The sequence below is a fragment of the Volvox carteri genome (genome assembly GCF_000143455.1).
Source record: "Volvox carteri f. nagariensis unplaced genomic scaffold VOLCAscaffold_21, whole genome shotgun sequence".
Lineage (NCBI taxonomy): Eukaryota > Viridiplantae > Chlorophyta > Chlorophyceae > Chlamydomonadales > Volvocaceae > Volvox > Volvox carteri.
Window position 1 is genome coordinate 983,254 of NW_003307564.1, and position 18,423 is coordinate 1,001,676.

An 18,423-nucleotide genomic window follows, 5' to 3' on the forward strand; every position below is an offset into this window, starting at 1 on the left:
CGCCGCGTTGAGGGACCATCGCCACTGTCACTTCCGGAACCTTAACTCCCGAAAATATGGTAGAATATAAAAAAGATATTTTCCGGTTGGCGCCGCCGGAAACTGTTTCAGGAAAAAACTGACTGAAACGACACCATCATGTTGGAACAGTGGCGGCGCAGTAACGTCTGTCTGTAATCTGTCGGTTGTGTCGATGTCGTGATTGATTGTGGCGGTGAATTACGTCGTCGTAATAGCAGTAGTTGGGGGGGGATAGTAGTAGTAGTAGTAGTAGTGGGAGAAAGAACGACCTGAAGGGGTAAGCACACGGTATTGCTGTTTTGTTACACGCACGTATGTATGTATGTATGTAGGTAGGTAGGCAGCTAGGTAGGTAGGTAGGTAGGTAGGTAGATACATGTAATGTTCTCTGACGGGGCTAACGGAGCGAGCTGCAACACGTGTGTGTGTATACATATATACATATATATGTGTGTATATATGTGTGTATGTGTGCATGGAGGCACACAAACAAACGTGTGTTGGTGGTTGCGGTGTGAAGTGCGTTGTGGGGAGGAGGAGCTCCCTCCGGGCTTCGAGGAGTGCTGATGGGGGAGACGACGTTGCGGGAGACGACGTTTCGGGAGACGAGGGGGGAGAGTAGCTCCACTCCTAGAGGGGGGAGGGGAGGTGGCGCTGATGGTGGCGACATGCGGGTCGGGGTGTTCGTGTTCGTGTTCGTGTTGTGAGTGGTGACGGCGGCCCTGGGGGCCCTGGGGGGTTTTGCGGCGGGTTAGGACGGTGAGGAGGGGACGTCAAGACATGGAAAAAACGCTTCATGACGTGATATGAGGACAAGGAGGCAGTAAAACGGTTTACTTCCGGGGAACAACACGCACGTCCGGTGATCCGTTCGGATTCATTGTAACGGTCGTACTCATTCATGTACGAGTTAAATAGTCTTCTTACTTTTAGGATGTGTAATGTGCTTGAGTGACGTTGCACATGGCTAATGTTGTCAGCTTAATTAGCGCAGACATACGGCGGCGTGTGTAATAGGTGAACTAGGTGATCCTTCTCCAAGTAAAACTGACAAAATGTCAGTCAACCCGAGATGTGGCCAAAGCCCTGAAAGCGATGTTCGGAACTGGCATGCGAGCCTTGTATGTGTACTGGTGTATATGATCAAGGGTTCATCGGTGCAAAGGGTATATACCGCTACAGGAAGTAGGAGGTCTGTAGCTGTAGCTTATGAGAGGTCCTGTATAACACAAGTTGGGGGGTTGGGGGCCATGTAGGTTGCACGGCATGAAAGTGCGTTGCAAGCATAATGATATGTAACGATAATATATGTAAAAATAATAATTCTGCTAATACCTGGAAGTGAAGGTCTATCCTCCCCCACCGCCACCTGAACAGTCGTTGGTGCATTGTTCCGCACCGTCCAGGGGGGAAGGGGGAACGGGGGGGAGGGTTAGTTTCAGTTGCGAACTTTCGTCCACCAGCACAAGAGGTGCGGATTAATGTAAATCCCCAATATTAGGGGAGAGATTACGCTCTGTCAGGCTGCAGATATCGCGGGGGTATCTCTTGCTAAGTCGGCTAAGGGTTTCTTGTCGGCCGGAACCTCCAGAGGCATTGGTGTGTGCGTTACCAGTAGCGCCTGAACTGATGTATGTATATCCTACGAACTAACAACCTTGGTGCACCAGTGCTTAGTATGTGGGTACACAGCCTGCCTGCGGTTTTCCGTTCCCCGCTGCCGTTTACGTCCGCGTACACAGCATGAGCCGTGACTCGCTTTCTGCACTGAGTACGAATCGGTGTTTCGGCCTGCCCAGCAATGTGAGTTATTAGCCACCATAAAAGTTACAAGTTGCAAGTTACAAGTTCCGCACACAAGTGCGGGTGTGTGTCCGTAAAAGCCGGGGGGGCCATGGACGTTGTATTGGTATTGATGCGGGTACGCGGGAGGTCATCCCTCGTCCGCTTCAGGGCGAAGCGCCTCAGCGCGACGTGCCTGGTCTCCCAAATTTCCGAGAGGTACCTGGCCAATGCCAGGGGTGGCGCCTCAGTCATAGTGGTGCGCATGCTGCGCCCCGTAAGGACTAGGTCACCATCATAAAAGGAACTCGGTCTCTGCACGCTGTGAGGTTGGAACTTGAAAGACACTCGGGAAAGATTTAGTGAAAGGTCGCCTTATCAAATCCCAGGCGAGTCAGCACGTTTTCGGCAGGGCAAACCCTAAGGCAAACATGCACATGTACGCGGATGTTCGGGTGACATGGTGATGAGGAGGGATCCTAGAGGTCAGGATCAACCGCATTGGACTTGCAGTTCATATGGCGTAGTACAGTGTGGTAATGGTGGATGGTGCTGTATGGTGTGATAAGTCGTAGAAATGACAATGTGTTCAAGTGGCCCAGAAGCCTCCCACTCTGTAACAACATTACGACGTTCATGTACAGCTTCACCAATCTCATCTTGACTCTGCTCCATTGGGTCACATCAGCTTTTTGGGGGATGGCTTTTCCCTTGCAGCTTACATCTGCTGCCTGTCGCGGCCTTTACGTGCGCCAAATGGCACTCTGCATACTCCAGCCGCAAGGTCCAGCAGCTTCTTAGCACAGCAATATCCTTGTGAATATGATTGCTCATTTGACCCATTTTACAGCTTTCCATGCCAGGCAGGCAAGGTGGGCATCCTCGGCCTTGGCAGCGGCGGTAGCATTCACTTTCCTGGGATGCGTGTGTGCAAGCCCGGGCGAAGATGATGATATACCCGGTGCGAGGCGGACAAATGCTGACGCCCCATAGCCGACCCATGGGGGTTCCCACTGCGGCCACTGGATAGGGGTATGAAGGCATGGCGGTATCTGAACTGGATGGGGGCACCTCCCAGCAGTGAGGGAGCATGGCTGGGATGGCTTCCTCACACCGGGGCTGTGTTGCCTATATAGGCCAATGCACCAGGTGCTCATGTGTTTCAGGTTGGGTTGTTGGGGGGACTGTGGATGTTAACTGCTCGGTCTGTGTCTGCTTGCAGGTGCTACATGGTGAGGTGGGGGGTTGCATGCCGGAGGCATCTCATAGCCTAATGTTCCTTGGTGGTAAGCTGCTTAGTGTGTCCCAGTAATGTATTTGCTCTGGCGCTGTTATTTGCTCTGCCCTGCATCGGCAAAGGTACCGCTCTGGGGCCTGGTGCGGGTGGACACGGGGGACGTGCCTGAGCAGAACTGGTTCGGGAGGCTGCTGCCGCCTGTGACCTCAGTGAAATGCTGCTGGTGGCTATCACCATCACCACTTTGACAATCGTGGCGGTGTGTCTCAAGGACGGCGACTTGCAGGGCCCACCGGGAATCTCCAGCGTCAGGTGCTGGCCAGCCATGTTGTGGCACAGCTAAACCCCTCTAGAGATCAGCTTGTGACTGCCCTGCCGTGGCGCTTGGAGGACCTGCCGGAGTACATTTAGGTGGTTTTCATGGAGGCGGGTATCAGCCGCGAGCACATGCAGGAACTGCTGCAGACGGCACACTTCCTCATCATTTGCAGCCCCATGGCTGAAATCGCCAATCGCATGGTTGAGGAGATTTCGAAAGAAGTAAACATGGGGGGGATTCCGGCATGGGAACATGTCTGTCGCGTCATACGACTGTAGCACCGAACAAAACACGTGCGTACGGTAGTCTGGTACATGCATGTTGGCGGTGATGGCCAGCGGCTGTGAGATGGCTATATTGAGCACAGCGGTGACATTGTTAGGGTTGGCCGGATTGGCTCGGGATGATTCGAACATCCGCAGGTGGCTGTTCTGGTTCTGGTGGGCAGCAGTAGGTGGTGGGCACCTCGATGCTCAGAATGGCAAGGAGGACGTGCGCGGATGTTGTTGGTATGTACGGCACACAGAACAACTACAAATACGCGCTAAGCGCGACCCGACCTGCATCTCGAGAGGCCTTTTCAGCGGCAGCCAGCTACTACAGAGGACGTGGGCGGATGTTGGTATGAAGGTCTGTGGCCAAAGTTGAGTCTTGGCGGCATGTAGCTGACGGTGGCGGTGATGAAGAGGAGGATGCTGTGTCGATGTGTTGATGTTGTTACAGGGTGGTTAAGCTTCACCAGTGGCCTCCTTCCCGAGGCAATTCCCTGCTCTCCCCTGCTAGAGGGGCACCCTAAGCCATGTGTTATAGGTAGGTACAGAAAAAATGGGGGGGGGGGTTTCAAAGGTACCTTTGTTGTGTGTGTAGCTAGATTGAGTTATGTAGCATGCATGCGGTGGCGACTGGTATAGGCAAGATTGACAGAACTTTGGGGTATGGTGTGAGATGAATGCATGCATGCATGCATGATGATTAGGGCAGGGTTGTCATCCACTCTGGGAATGACTTGGTCGTGGATGTCAGTCTTATGCTATACGGCGGGTGTACAGGGTACCCACATTCGTTGGTACATGACTGTGTAGGCTATGTAGGCTAAACCCATACATGCTAAACGATAGGCACCTCTTTCTTCGGGCACAGAGCCGTGGGCTCCCTTACTTATGTATGACACAATGACCCGCAAACTTCCTGTACAAGTCCTTCCCGGGAACTCACCGTACATATGTATATGGACACGTTGGATATTTATAAGCAATATTGCTCTTCGATTGCCATACGGGAGTTTGGTCTAGTGGTATGATTCTCGCTTTGGGTGCGAGAGGCCGTGGGTTCGATTCCCACAACTCCCCTTTTCCCTTACAAGACCTCTTAGATACCTCTCGATATCTCGGGACCTCTCCAGACGAGACCTTTTAATGACTATACAGACAGTAGGTGAATACGAATTGGGATCGGACAAAACCAGCACAGACGCCGCCTTGGCCGTTTTGGGGGGGCTTGATTCGGTTATTGCTCGCAGTAGGTATGCTATCTTTTGCCGCGGACAGCATGGGGACAGATCACTTTGGGTCTCTCCCCTTGGCTGGCGGCGGACGTTGGACGTGTTAATATATTTTCTGGCATCAGGAGTCGTGTCGTCTCGTGCAAGTTTGCTGGCTGAGGGTCGCGGGCCACACGTCAGCTAAAAACACCACAGCCATTCATGGTACAAGACGTCACCAACGGTCGAACAGGCGAAGCTGAGATTGTGATTGATGTGTTTTCACCTGCAGCACTGAACTCTCTTAATAAGCCTATTAACATCTCAGCCTATCTCATTCCATGACATTACAGTCATTGCGGAGTAAAATTATGCTCATACGGGGGCTCGAACCCCGGACCTGCGGCTTACTCGATGCATAAGACCACCGCTCTAACCGACTGAGCTATATGAGCACGTGTTCCAAAAGCTGCAAAATTATTTGACCTTAGCGCATTGGACACGTACATGCACGTACATGCTACCATGCACGGCAAGTTTTTGTTTTTGTGTATCCAACAACAAAACAACAATATCCAATGTCCGCCTCCTTTGCTTGTCTTCTCGCTTAAAGTCTCCGGCTATTCTGAAGCGGTGGCATGCAACGCTGCTGCCTTGCGGCAACCAAAATTTGTTTATCTGTCATGCCTGTCGAGTCTGCAACCAGCGAATTGTCTTGGTTGTTTCGCTTGACTTCCTGATATTTGCATCCTAGATCATGCATCACAAATAAATATATGTTACGTGCGTGGACCTGTGCCATGCGGTTGTGCAGCAATGGTACTCCAATCTCGGCCCAGGCAGCCTTATGTAAGACCAACAACAGGCCAGTATCGGGGAATTGGCATATAAATTTATTACATATGTGTTGCAGTCCATGAATTGCACAATTGACGTGGACCTTAAAAAGCGAGGTCGAACGCAAGCTACAAGCTACCTGTTCATGCCGATAGTCGTAACATTCTTTGCCAAAACATAACCATTGAACATCGAGCATCTTTGTTATAGAATTTGTAGAGATGGACATGATTACTGCAAAACGCGACTAGGATGAGTAAAGCTCCGTGCAAAATCGTGGCGCATGCGGTCCTTGGAAGGAGCAAACCTGGCACACTGTTACTATGCGTAAAATAATTTTCTATCGCGCATATGTTAGATTTATCTCTGAGCCATCGGTTAAAAAAAAGGTTCACGATTCAGTCAGAAGCCGCGCGGGCTGCAGTGACCTCCGTCCCACATCGCCGAAATGCGGCACCTTTCCATCTCATAGCCGCAAAATTCTTCCACTGTACCATCGCAAGCTTACATCCCCGCACAAACAGTGTCTGGGATACCGACTAACAAAACTGCATAATCGGCAACATTTGCGTGGCCTGCTGCTGTCGCCGCACCAAGCTGCAACGTCTCTGTATTCATGAAAGATCAAACAAAATTCTCTAAATTTATTCATGTTCACACATTGCAAGAGTGCCGGAACCATGACGAGCTGCAGGCGGGGCCGCCGCTCCAGACCGCCACCATGACCCAGTTCGAGTGCACAGTCACCGAAATCGCTGGAGCACGCTGCTTAGTAACTCGCGAGCCTTTCAGCTGCTTCGCGCCGAACGGCACGCCGCTGCTGATCTGCGCGCCTGTGCCTCCGGACTCGTTGCCCACAAAGGTACCGCCTGCACCTCCCGCACGAACCCCGCCTGCAGCAGCAGCAGCAGCAGCAGCAGCAGCAGCAGCAGCAGCAGCAGTATCTGAAGCCAGCCCTGGAGTCCAATTACGACCCTCCCTTCCCATCGTCTGCGCTGCCGCCGTCAACCGTGATAAAAATGCCGGTGGCGACGGCAGCGGCTGCAACCAACACAACGACAACGACAACGGTAATGTAATGCCTGGCGGAGGCGGCGGCCGCGACGGCAGCCGAGGAAGTGGTGGACACAATAGCATGCGCCGCTCGACCCGAATTAGCGGTTTACGGGCCGATGATACCGCCGGCAGTGCGGCCTCCAGGGCCGTAAGCGGCAGAGGCCGATTCGCCGCCGCTACCGCCGCCAACATCATCAATTCTACTGCTGGCGCCGGCGGGCGCGCCCGGGGCCGGGGCCGGGGCCGGCAACGCCGTACCGCAACGCCCGCCGGTGGATCTACCGACGGCGTCGAGGGCGTCGATGGCGGCGCATTGCCGCCGCCGCCGCCGCAGCAACCCACGAAGCCGGGTGACGGCGGCAGCGGCGGCGGAGCCACCACTACAAATGCCCAGCCTGAGATCGCGACTGACACGGCGGCGTCCGAGGAACAAGAGCTTCGAGAAGCTCCGCCGCTGTTCTACCTGGCTTCTTTTCTGACGAATGACGCTGCAATCTATGCGACGGCAGCGCGCTGTAGCTGTAGCAGCGGCGGCGGCGGCGGACCCCGGTTGCCGCCGAGCCACCCGGCAGTCCGCCGCGCACTGCTGGGGTTGTGCGGCGTGTTGGCAGACGAGGCGGGTGTATTTGGAGCCACCAGCCGCCGGCGGACGTCTGAGCGGCTATGGGGGGCGCTGACGTCGACCGCCGCCGCCGCCGGCGTCTGCCTGCCAACGGCGGCGGAGTGGGCTTCGGCCGTGGGAATGCCGCTAGCCCTGCCGCCACCGCCACCGCCACCACCACCACCACCACCACAGCCACCGCCACCGCCACCACCGCCGCCGCCGCCGCCACCGGCCCAGCAGCAGCAGGAGCAGCAGCAGGAGCAGCAGCACCTCCCAGACGATGTACGGCGGCAGCAACGGGCGGAAAGAAGGCAGCGGGAGGGTGAGGACGACGAGGAAAATGTAGACGAGCAGGAGGAGGAGGAGGAAGAGGACAGAACCGTTTTCAAACGGGCACGTACCGACCGCTGTAATGATAGCGGGGATCCAACAACGAGCACTCTCGGCGATTCACCGCCTCCTCACGACCGCAGACGCCGCCGCCGCCGCCGCCGTCCTCCTCCTCCTCCCCTTCCTCCCCTTCCTCCCCCTGCCGGTACGGAACCCGCCCTGGAGCCGAACGTTACTAATGCCATGATGGCCCCGGCGTCTTCAGGCGCAACAGCCAACACAACCGCGGCCCCCACTGATGGCGCTGCCGCCTTCGCCACCTGTGCTCCAGTCACTGGTGGCGTCAGCGCCGTCGATAGGCCCGTCGACGTCACCGCAAACGCCGTTGCTGACGCGGCCGGTGCCGTAACGGCCGTCGGCGGTGGAAGCGGAGGTGGAGGCGGCGGCGTCCTCCCTGAAGTGGACGACACCCCGCAGGTCGGAGGCCTTATCGTCGACGTGCTGAGAGGTAAGTCCGTAGCCGCCGCTGCCGCCGCTACAGCCGCCACCGACGTCGATGTCGACGCGCCATGGCCTGCTACAGCCGATGTCAAGGCTGACGCCGCCGGCGTCATCACCCACGACGGAGCCGACGCCGTTGCCGCCGCGGCGGCCAACGCGGCCGCCACCGTTGCCGTCAGCCCCGCCGCTGCCCCTCAGAAACGGTACATCAGGGAGACCTCGGAGATTACTCTGGAAGTTGGACCCACCATCAGTTGTTGGGTGAGGCAAAGCCAGGGACCCGAGCGATTGGCGGCGGCGGCGACGGCATCGGCGGCAGAAACCAAGGGACTGTACGACTTCTCCAGCAACGGCGTTGCCGTGAACTCGTTTGACCCGACTTTGGGTAAGCCCGATAATGGCGACGGCGGCGGCGCTGGCGAGAGCTCGTACGACAGCGAGGACGGCGCGTCGTTGCCGTCGGCGTCGCAGATCGAGGCGATAGTCCAACAGGCCAACCGGATCTGCGAACCGCTTGACGCCGACGGCGCCGCCGCCGCCGCCACAACCGCCGCCGCCGTCGTCGTGGCAGCTGCAACGGCAGCGGCCTCGGTGCCTAATTCGGTCATGGCCGACAGAGACGCCGTCGGCGGCGTCGGCTGTGGGTACGACAGTGACGAAGACATGCTAATGTTGTCGGCGTCTCAGATTGAGGCTCTAGTAGCAAAATATAGTTAGTCGTTAGGCGTATGTAGGACGTATTTCATGCAGTTCTCCGTACATGCAGATTGGGCTTCCGATGCTCGTGGTACGGCTTTGCAAATAAAGCCCCATGCGTGTGTAGACGATTGTATCATATCATTGCGTACGAAACGTCCGTACGATATGTGTATCGTGCGGCAAAAATACAGCGCTGTAAAAGAAAACATTTTCTTGTTTGTGGGCGGCTTGGCGGTTTGAGAAAACGGTGGTGGTTGGCGGTGGCGGCGGCGGCTGATTGGCGGCGGAAGAAGCAACAGGAAATTTAGGCCCGATAAACGTCGACATACATACATACGTACATACATGCATACATATGCACAAATACACAGGCGGACAGATACGCTCCCTAAATCCGAACATAACTACTATTCTATTCATTCACCCTTTCGGGGAGACCGACATGCACGATGTTGTACAGCGGCTGCACGGACCCCTTAGCATTGTTAGCGGCAATCAGTTTGGTGCTGTAACCGAATGTAACCATTCGGTACCGGAAACCGTTAATAACCACCGCGCGTCTCCATCCATGGCGCCATGCGTATGCCGTACACCTGGTGGCGGTGGCGGTTTGTATTGGTAGTAGTAGTAGTAGTGGTGGTAAAAGGGAAAATAAAAAAATCTGTTACTCGCAAAGCCGCCGAGAGTGCAGGTTGCCCCTCCTGCCCGGCGCTGTACTTGTCTAGCGATGGTTTCGTTCAACGACGGATCTGTTCAGCCACTTTGAACGAGTGGGGTTTTCACACAAAATCGAGGATCACATAATATCAGTGACGTACTGCAGCAGCTTTGAACGTCGCTTGTAAGTTGTTTTTTCTTGGAACAAACAGAAAAGAAGGAAAAAGTTCTGTGATGGCTCGTGTAAACAGGCCTGGATAATTCAAATCAGGTTGGCGCGCGCGCGCGCTCGTTCCTCTCTCGCAATTTTCTATTTCCACCAGAGCAGTCAACAAGAGAGGTTCAACACCTGGTCAGGAAACAATCCAAACAATTCTACTAGGTACGCGCGGAAATAGTTTGCAAGGCTAGAACCACAAAAAGGTATCGAAGCTGGGTTATTTCAGTCCGAGGTGGCGGGGCAAGGTGTCAAGACGGGAGCTTGCCTGGTGTGGCTGTGGCTCGCCCGTGTGAAAGTTACAAATATCTATCTGACCGGGCCTGCCACTGGCCAGGGGCTGCTGCCCAGCCCCAACGGAAAGACCGCGTAAGCTTTCTCTCTCCCGCGGACGGGAGAGGGGCGCTAGAGGGGCCTCTGTCCCCTCCTAAGCAACCAGCTGCTGGGCCGCTAGTTCCCGCTCTCCTCCCCGGGGGATGGGAAGCGTAGGCGTCGCACGCGCGCACGCTCTCACGAGCCAAGAGGCTCCGTCACGCGGGTTTGCGTTCACTGAGCCTCTAAAACACACAACAAGACTCCCCTCTCCCTCCCCGGCCTGATCCGCTGCACCTATCGAGCGCACGCGATGGGGCCCGGGCACGGACTAGGCAAGCAGCTATCAGTTCACCGAGACGGGGCTAGGGATGCCTCGAGACAGCACCGCACCGGCACAACTCACACACAGCGTCACCCAGTCTGCTCTACGAACCCAGCCCATTGCCAGTCGAACTGGAGAGTAGGACGTGTAAGTGATATGGGTGAGACGGATCAGAAGGCAAGGAGGGAAGTCTTGCTGGACCAGTTGGCCTGGATGGGCTGCTGGAGTTGCGGAGTGTGTGGCGGAAGCTGAGCTATAGCCCAAGGAAAGAGCGAGGGAACCGCGCGGCCAGGTATCAAAGCAGCACGAGCACAAGCAGCGTGCGCCGCAGCGTGCACGCACACCGTAACCCCTATGGCATAAAAGTGTTGGGTACCGACCGTTCAGTTATAACCCAACCGACATTTCGAAATAACGATCGGTAACCTTATCGATGGGTGACCTCCCAGTCAGACATCGGCAAACGCTTCGGGAGTTTCGGGTCGCACCGAAACTCCCGAAAAACAGAAATAGAGTTCCCGAAGCCGGTCGGCTTGCAGATATAGGATCATACGCCGTATACGAAAAGTGTTATGCGGCCCGATTAGTGAAAAAACGCATTTTCATTCCGTGGCCTTGTAACGGAAATTGTACTGGAGGATAGAAATAGACCCGTTCCCGAAACCAGAAATACCCCGTTTGCCGATGTCTGCTCCCAGTTACTGGGTCTTTAGCTCGTTATGTCGGTTATCCTACCGGCCAAGTACCGGAACGACCAGTTACTGAACGGTTTGGTAGGGTTACCGACCGGTGACAATCAAATATAGTCCGGATGGTCTTCATAAAGGAATTTGGCGACAAATGCAGAGGAGCAAGTGCCCCCCAGCCATCGACCAGCAGCTTGTCACCAGGCTTGCAGCGGCATGCACAACAACCGGCTTTATAATATAATAGTGTTTGTATTTCTAGTTGGTTTTCCCAGGATGCGAGCTTCAGCGCGAACACCACAAAGTTCTCTAGCGTATTTTCCATTGAAAGCAGGTTGCAAACACAAAATTGTATCGTTTTTCAATATTTTAAGTAGCCTTTCATTTTAGGAGTACTACTGGGACGAGTCGCGTATGAATGGCTAAGTGAGCTGAAATGACGAGCATTGGATCCTAAAACTGCTTTTGAACTGGTTGTGGTCCAAATTTTGAAATTTACCCATGTACAATTAAAATCAAACCTAGAGAAGTATACATGGGCAGTCTTGCTGTACCGATGGAACGTACTGGACCTGCGACCCGATCAGGAGTGAAGATCACGCCGCCGTTGACACCGTGGGCGGCTCGTTCCGATAAAGATCGAGCACTGGGGGCCCTGACCGGACCGAAACACAGCGCAGGGCGCGCGGCTCCACGTACGTCTGTTCCTCCGCGCACACCTCACTCCCTCACTCACGTCAGCAGGGACACGCCAGCCGGGGTACGGGTTGTTGTTGTTGTTGCTGAATTCGATAAATGTCATAAACTTCGCACGCGCCAGCTGAAGGGTGCGAAGGTTGACAGAATTCTCCCAAAACTTCGGCGGCAGGGAGTGCCAGGGTAAAGCTATTTGCCCCCGTACTTCACCCGCCCATATACACACATACAAACACACACGCCACCCTCGCCACCATGTCCTTCCCGCGGCGACTCAGATCATAAAACACACTCAAAAGTGATTCCCCCCTTTCCGCCGCCACTTCATTTCCCGTAATCCCCTCTTTTCCCTCTTTTGGGATTTAATTTTTAAACCGCACTTAAAACCTCTAAAACCCAATGTGGGGTTATATACACACATACAGACACAACCAAACACACTTTCCAAGCCACACTGTGCCTACTACCTCCCGCGACCCTGCGGCGCTTTGCTCTGTGCTCTTGTTGCAACGCTGATGAACCCGTGATATGACAGCGCCAGTAAACAGCATTACCTTAAGTCAACCGACAGCAGTGGCAGTAGCAGCAGCAGTAGCAGTAGCAGTAGCGGCGGACAGACGATGCCTACCCTCTCACTACCAACCCCCCAAGTACTTTTGTTTACTCCTTTTTAAGCCTTTTTTTATTCATCTCAGCCACCTCAGCTCCTTTTCATCTCGTTCATTACGTGCGACCGCCGCCGCCAGTACGGCCGCTACTGCCGCCGTCACTACCGCCGCCGTCACTACCGCCGTCACTACCGCCGTCACTACCGCCGTCACTACCGCCGCCGTCACTACCGCCGTCACTACCGCCGTCACTACCGCCGTCACTACCGCCGCCGTCACTACCGTTGCACACACCACCGTGGGACACTGCGACCTCTTGCAGTCCATTTCATGGCTCAGTCTATCGCCACCACCACCACCAGGGCGACCACACCAATCTCCGAATCAGGCGGTGACGTCTACAGGCTGTAGCAGCAGCACCCCGCAGTAATGCGATCATTCCCCTCATCCAGAGAGGAAAAACAACAACACCGGTGATTGTTATCGTTGCTACCGAGGGCCCTAGGGGGGCTGCTTCACTTACTACCCGCCCAGACTTCGTCTCGGTAGCGGAACGACGACATCGGCGGCGGCGGCGGCGGCTGTAGCAGCGATGCGGCGTTCCGCCGCAGCGCCCAGCCCTGCGGCGCCGCCGTCCGCCCTCCCGCCTGTTGCCGGATCCCCGCACTGCCCGTCGACCGTCGTTGGTTTCGGAGCTCCTCACTTCGCAGCTTGAGCAACTTGATGGCGGAGGCGGTACGGCCGTCCACTCGGACCTCCGCCAGGGCCGCCGCCGCCGCCAGGACCTGACGGAGGATATACATACATACTTATATATACATAGGTACATACACTTTCCGTACATACGTACGACGTACATAGCATATATGTGTACGGACATGCAGATTTACTATTTACAAATGCAGGGGGGCCCCCCGTCCGTGTGCATGTGTATACATGTGTGTGTATGTGGAGGCCCGGGCATTGCCGGTCAGTATAGCCATTATTGTGTGTATCTCCGGCTGAGGACGTGGACGTGGACGTCCCCGCGTCTTCGCCCCTCCTCCCCCCCCCCCGGGCTCAGCGCGCCTGAGCGCCACGCGGCGCTGTGCGGGTGCGGCTGCTCTCCCAGACCTCCAGAGGAAAGGGAGCCACAGCTATAGCCACAGCTATAGCCACAGCTATAGCCACAGCTAGCTATAGCCACAGCTATAGCCACAGCTAGCTATAGCCACAGCTAGCTATAGCCACAGCTATAGCCACAGCTAGCTATAGCCACAGCTAGCTATAGCCACAGCTATAGCCACAGCTAGCTATAGCAAGCTAAGGGGGGAAAAGACGAAACACACACGATTGAAGCTGCTGCCCCAAGCTAAGGGGGGGAGCGGGTGGAGGGGCTCATTCATAATGGTGCGCACTAGTAGCACGTAGAATGCTAGTAAACTAGTAAAACATTACACATAAACAATACAGAGATTATCTCTATAATGTTAGTGTATACTGTTCCGCTTGTGCTTTCCTTCGTACCAAGTCATCATTTTCATTACTTTTTAACTTATTTTCTTTATTTTAATGAAGTGCAGGACATTATCACGTGGCTGGGTTTCCTATGCGGATAGCACAAACGCACTGACTGCATGGATGTCGACACTACAAACACACAGACAAACGTACAGACAGATATGCAGAAAGTTTGACCCCCCGTTCCCCCCTTGCCCCTCTCCCACCTCGTCGCTGATATCCGCCAGCCCCAGCCCAGCCCGCACGTCCTCCTCCGCGAGCTCCAGAGCTCGCTCCGAAACCGCCAACAACCCGCCTAGATCTCCCGAGTCAACAGCCTGGGTTAAGGGGAGGGGGTAGGGGAGGGGGGTTGTGTGCGTATGTGTGCATGTATGTATGTGTGTGGGGAAAAGAAAAGTGTGTGTATGCGGGGTTGTGTTTGGCTGGGTGGAGTGAGGGGAAAATGAAGGAAATGCGGGCGGAAAGCGACCGGCGACGGCGGCGGCGGGGAATATATATTCGTGTTCATTTTGCCCCGGAGCCATATGCAGCGGGTTTGTGTTTCCGTACATTTACCCTGTCCATCCCCCCGTCCTCACCCCTCCTCACCCCCTCCTCACCTGCCTCAGCTGCACCTCCCAAAAGGGCCCTGTGGGCACCAGCCCCTCCTCCAACATCATTTCCAACAAACCCGGGACACGGTCGGGCTGTGTGTGTATGTGTGTATGTACGTGTGTCAGGAGTAGGAGGGGAACGAAAGGGGGGGGGAAAAAGAGAACGGTGGGGAGGGGAAATGAGCGGTGGGTTGCGAAGGTTTGAGAGGAAGCTCACGGGCAATGACGACAATAAAATTCACCAAAAACGACGCGCGCACATACATACACGTGTTTCATTTCAACACACAGACACACAAACACATTTCCCCCGTAATACGGTATACGACACAACAAATGCCTTCCGTCGCATCATGGAGCAAAAGCGCAGAGGGGATCTGTGTCCGTGTAACGTACACAGTCCCACGCGGAGTTCCATATACATACATACATACATACTTACATACATACATACATACATACTTACATACATATATACCTACCTACCTACGTACATACATACATACACACAGCCTCCCTGGCATTCCCCCATACCCCAACCACCCCATCCCGCACCTTGCCCCCACGCAAGCTGGCCTCCACTACCGCCGCGTACGAATCCGCTCCGGGACCACAATGAAGCTCACGCATCTGCCGTACAATGGCAGAGACGGACGCCATATCGGCGGAGGCAGCGGCGGCGCGCAGCGGCGGGCCGAACGGTACGGAAGAGCCGCCAAATGGCGCCGCGTCGCCGGCGGCGGCGGCGTCGCTGATACGCCGCAGCAACTGCAGCATTCAGACAAACGCAACATTCGCGGTTGGCAGTTAGGGTAGTAGTTAGCGGTTAAATAGCCCCCGGGGGCTAGGAAAGCAAACCACTCCAATGGTCGGTGGAGGGTAGCATAAAAAGGAACATCATAACATCATATGCTATATATATAGCATATATATAGCATATATAGCATATATAGCATCACCCTAATTTTAAACGAAACCTACGTCCTAACCTTATGGCGCTTCTTCTTTCTCGTTGCATAATAACTGCTATCCAAGTCTGCACGACATACAGCCACCTTCATAACCGTGCAGTACGGTTGTTCTACAGTTTCCAACTACCAACCGTCAACCCACCTCGGTGTAGTACGACACCGTATCCTCCTCGCTGCTGATGAGCGCCTTTGACACCGCCCTTATACACGTGTGTGTTTGTGTGTGTTTTTGTGGAGGGAAAGGAGGGGAGAGGGGGAAAGAAGGGGGAAGAGAAAGAGGGCGGATTTTAAACAACAGACAAGACAAAAGGAGATTCAAACAAACCAGCAACATCCAAGGTTTCAACCCTGGCCACCCCCCCCCACTCAATCCCCCTGTCCCTCCTCCCCCCACTCACCCCAATCCGCCGTACGCCGACGTAAGGCCCTCCAAGAGTCGTACGTCTTCCATCAGCAGTCTCCCAACCCGGCCCCCGCTTCGGGTGACCAGAGACTGTTGTGTCACCGTGTGTATGTGCGTGTGTTGACGTCCGTACGTATATATGTATATATGTGCGTGTACGCGTGAGACGAGAAAATGCGAAAATGGGAAGGGTGGGAAGGGGGAGGTGGGTATGACAGGCGGGGAAATGCATACGAAAAATGGATCCCGGGCATCAACTCTGGATTCGGGATTGCGAGGATCGGGAGAGGAGGTAAAATGTACGGCGCACGGGGTCCCAAATCATACACGTGATGGGTCGATAAAAGATACCGCGCCTGACCCCCTGGCCCCCCCTTCCCCCCTTCCCCCCACACATATACATACATGCACACGAAAAATCCATCCACATGTACCCAAACCATGTGTCGTACTGTCGTACTCGCCTGCAACTCCGCCAGCGCAGTCACGTGATCCAAGACCCCCGACCAGTCGCGACGCGACAGCGCCAGCGACAAAAGCTCCAACGTGGCGCCCGGAGGTGCTGCAGTTCCGTTGCGAACAGTATGCCGTACATGTGTAGTACGACATCGGTAACCGCAATGTTAGATGAGCGGGGTGGACAGGGAACAGGCAATTCGGGAGATCCGGGGGAGGACAGGGCGTGGGCGTGGGGGGGGGCGTTGGAATTGGGTTTTGCCGTACATTTACGAATGACAGAGCAAAACACACATTCCCTCCACCCGTACGACTACCCCACACGGGGCGAACCCTATCTTCAAAATGTCCCGGTGCCAGCGCTACACATACATACCTGGGCATACCTCCGCCGCTTCCAGTACGGCAGCGGTGCCGTACGCGGCGGATGGATTTGCCGCCGCCGCCACCGCCGTCGTGGCCAACTGCTCCCCCTCCTCCTCCTCCTCCTCCTCCACACGTCCTGCTCCTTCTCCTTCTTCGCCGCCGGCAGCCCCGCCGCCGCCGCCGTCGCCCTTCCGCTTCTCTTCCGACTCCACGGCTGCGGGAGCTGCGGAGTCTGCCGCCGCCGCCGCCGCCGCCGCCGCCGCCGCCGCGGAGTCCTTTGTCGTACTGGCCTTGTCGGCTTTGTCGGCCTTGGCCGCCGCAGCCGCAGCCGCCGCGGCGACGGCGGGGTGCTCTCGCCAAAATAGGTTCCGAAGTCTGTCGTACGACTGCAACGGTCGGCGACGGTCACGGCAGCGCGACGACGACGACGACGATAACGACGAGGAATATGAAGCGATAGGGCGACGTGGGCTCACAAAAACAAAAACACTCAATGGCACCCCCCCAGGGGTCAACTCACAGTTCCTCAGACAGTGGGATATCCATTTTGCCCCCCCCCAAGCCCCCCAAAGCCCCCAAAGCCTCAAAGTCTTGTGAAAAGGGAGCAAATAAGGAAGGACGGGCGGAGGGGGTTAAAGGGCGGAGGAGCGGAGGATCTGGGATACCGAAACGATGGCGAGCCCGTTCCACTGACGTCCCGTTTTTTCCCCGCCCGGGAAACAGGACGTGTGCGTGCCTGTGTATTGCGTGCGTGTCTCTCCCCCCGCCCCTAACCCCCATCATGATAACCATTTCCCCCTTTCCTTTGGACGTGTCGGCAATTTTCAGTTTGACTTTTGGAACTGGACCCCCCACCTCCGCCCTCACTCTCACCCCCCAACCCCCCTCACACACACCCACACACCACCCGTGTAACATCATTCAGGATTTGCCGAAGTACATTCCTCAAACCCTGAACATCCCACCCAACCCCACAACCACTCATACATACATACATACATACGCACCTTCCTCGCGAGCTGCTCGTCCCCCTGATCCAACCCCACGTGCACCAACTGCCGCAACGACCTCAACTCCTGATCCAACCGCCTCTCCGCCTCAAGCTCCTGCCGACGTCGCTGCTGTGGACTTCCAGGATTCTGCTGCCGTACAGGCCCCCGCTGCCGCTGCTGCTGTCCTCTGGCCTCCAGTTCCTGTGCAGCGTTTGCGTATGTATGTCTGAAATAGGGGGGTATATCTCGGGTCCAGCATGTGTGTGTATGTATGCATGTATGTATGTATGACTTAGATTACACTGTGGGCCGCGAGAGCCGGGGGCCGAAGCCGAAACACAGCGCAAGGGTCGGGAGCACACAGCACAAGTCGGTTAGTCTTGTGTGCTCCCGACCCCGACTCAGACTGCCAACACTCTACGCAGCCACTCCGCAGCCCCTCCATCCGGGGATGGCGCTGCAGTGAAAACACCACGAAGGGCTCTCAGGTCCCGCTAGAGCGAGTCCACAAGTCTCAGCTAGGGCAAAGTCAAAGGCTCTCTGAAACAACCCCCCAAAACACCACCAACGAAAACGGGATCCTAAGGGAGGAAAACAAACAAACAAACACAAATTCGGTTAGGGCAGTCCCGGCAGGGGAGGGCTCCTGATATACCTAACAGGCCAACAAAAACACCTCCAAGAGAGAAAGGCTAAGAGAGCTCGACACCACAAGACGTCTTGCAACCACCTTAAAACAACTGACCTCCACCACCTGTCCCTTCCTGGGCTGGTC

The 18,423-nt window shown here is 55.5% G+C and overlaps 3 protein-coding genes across 3 annotated transcripts in view; 2 read left to right on the forward strand and 1 right to left on the reverse strand.

The window, feature by feature from the left end:
* Positions 1-684: 684 nt before the first annotated feature.
* Positions 685-3,451, forward strand: VOLCADRAFT_104936 (uncharacterized protein; the record flags this gene model as incomplete). Its single annotated transcript, XM_002950926.1, has 4 exons — positions 685-1,213; positions 1,975-2,080; positions 3,026-3,089; positions 3,312-3,451. Exons 1-4 carry the CDS (start codon positions 1,077-1,079, stop codon positions 3,449-3,451), a joined length of 447 nt encoding a protein of 148 aa, XP_002950972.1. The 5' UTR covers positions 685-1,076.
* A 2,841-nt stretch (positions 3,452-6,292) lies between these two features.
* Positions 6,293-8,884, forward strand: VOLCADRAFT_91500 (uncharacterized protein; the record flags this gene model as incomplete). The annotated part of the gene is made up of 2 exons (XM_002950927.1): positions 6,293-6,538; positions 8,366-8,884. 2 exons carry the CDS (start codon positions 6,293-6,295, stop codon positions 8,882-8,884), a joined length of 765 nt encoding a protein of 254 aa, XP_002950973.1.
* A 3,561-nt stretch (positions 8,885-12,445) lies between these two features.
* Positions 12,446-18,423, reverse strand: part of VOLCADRAFT_117744 (uncharacterized protein) — a gene marked incomplete at both ends in the record, with an annotated part of 12,139 nt that continues 6,161 nt past the window's right edge. Inside the window, 9 exons of the mRNA XM_002951024.1 lie at positions 12,446-12,744; positions 12,891-13,152; positions 14,074-14,184; positions 14,467-14,553; positions 15,100-15,228; positions 15,830-15,907; positions 16,287-16,396; positions 16,667-17,042; positions 17,664-17,849. Coding sequence (XP_002951070.1) covers positions 12,446-12,744; positions 12,891-13,152; positions 14,074-14,184; positions 14,467-14,553; positions 15,100-15,228; positions 15,830-15,907; positions 16,287-16,396; positions 16,667-17,042; positions 17,664-17,849 — 1,638 coding nt within the window. The remainder of the gene's footprint in view (positions 12,745-12,890; positions 13,153-14,073; positions 14,185-14,466; positions 14,554-15,099; positions 15,229-15,829; positions 15,908-16,286; positions 16,397-16,666; positions 17,043-17,663; positions 17,850-18,423) is intronic.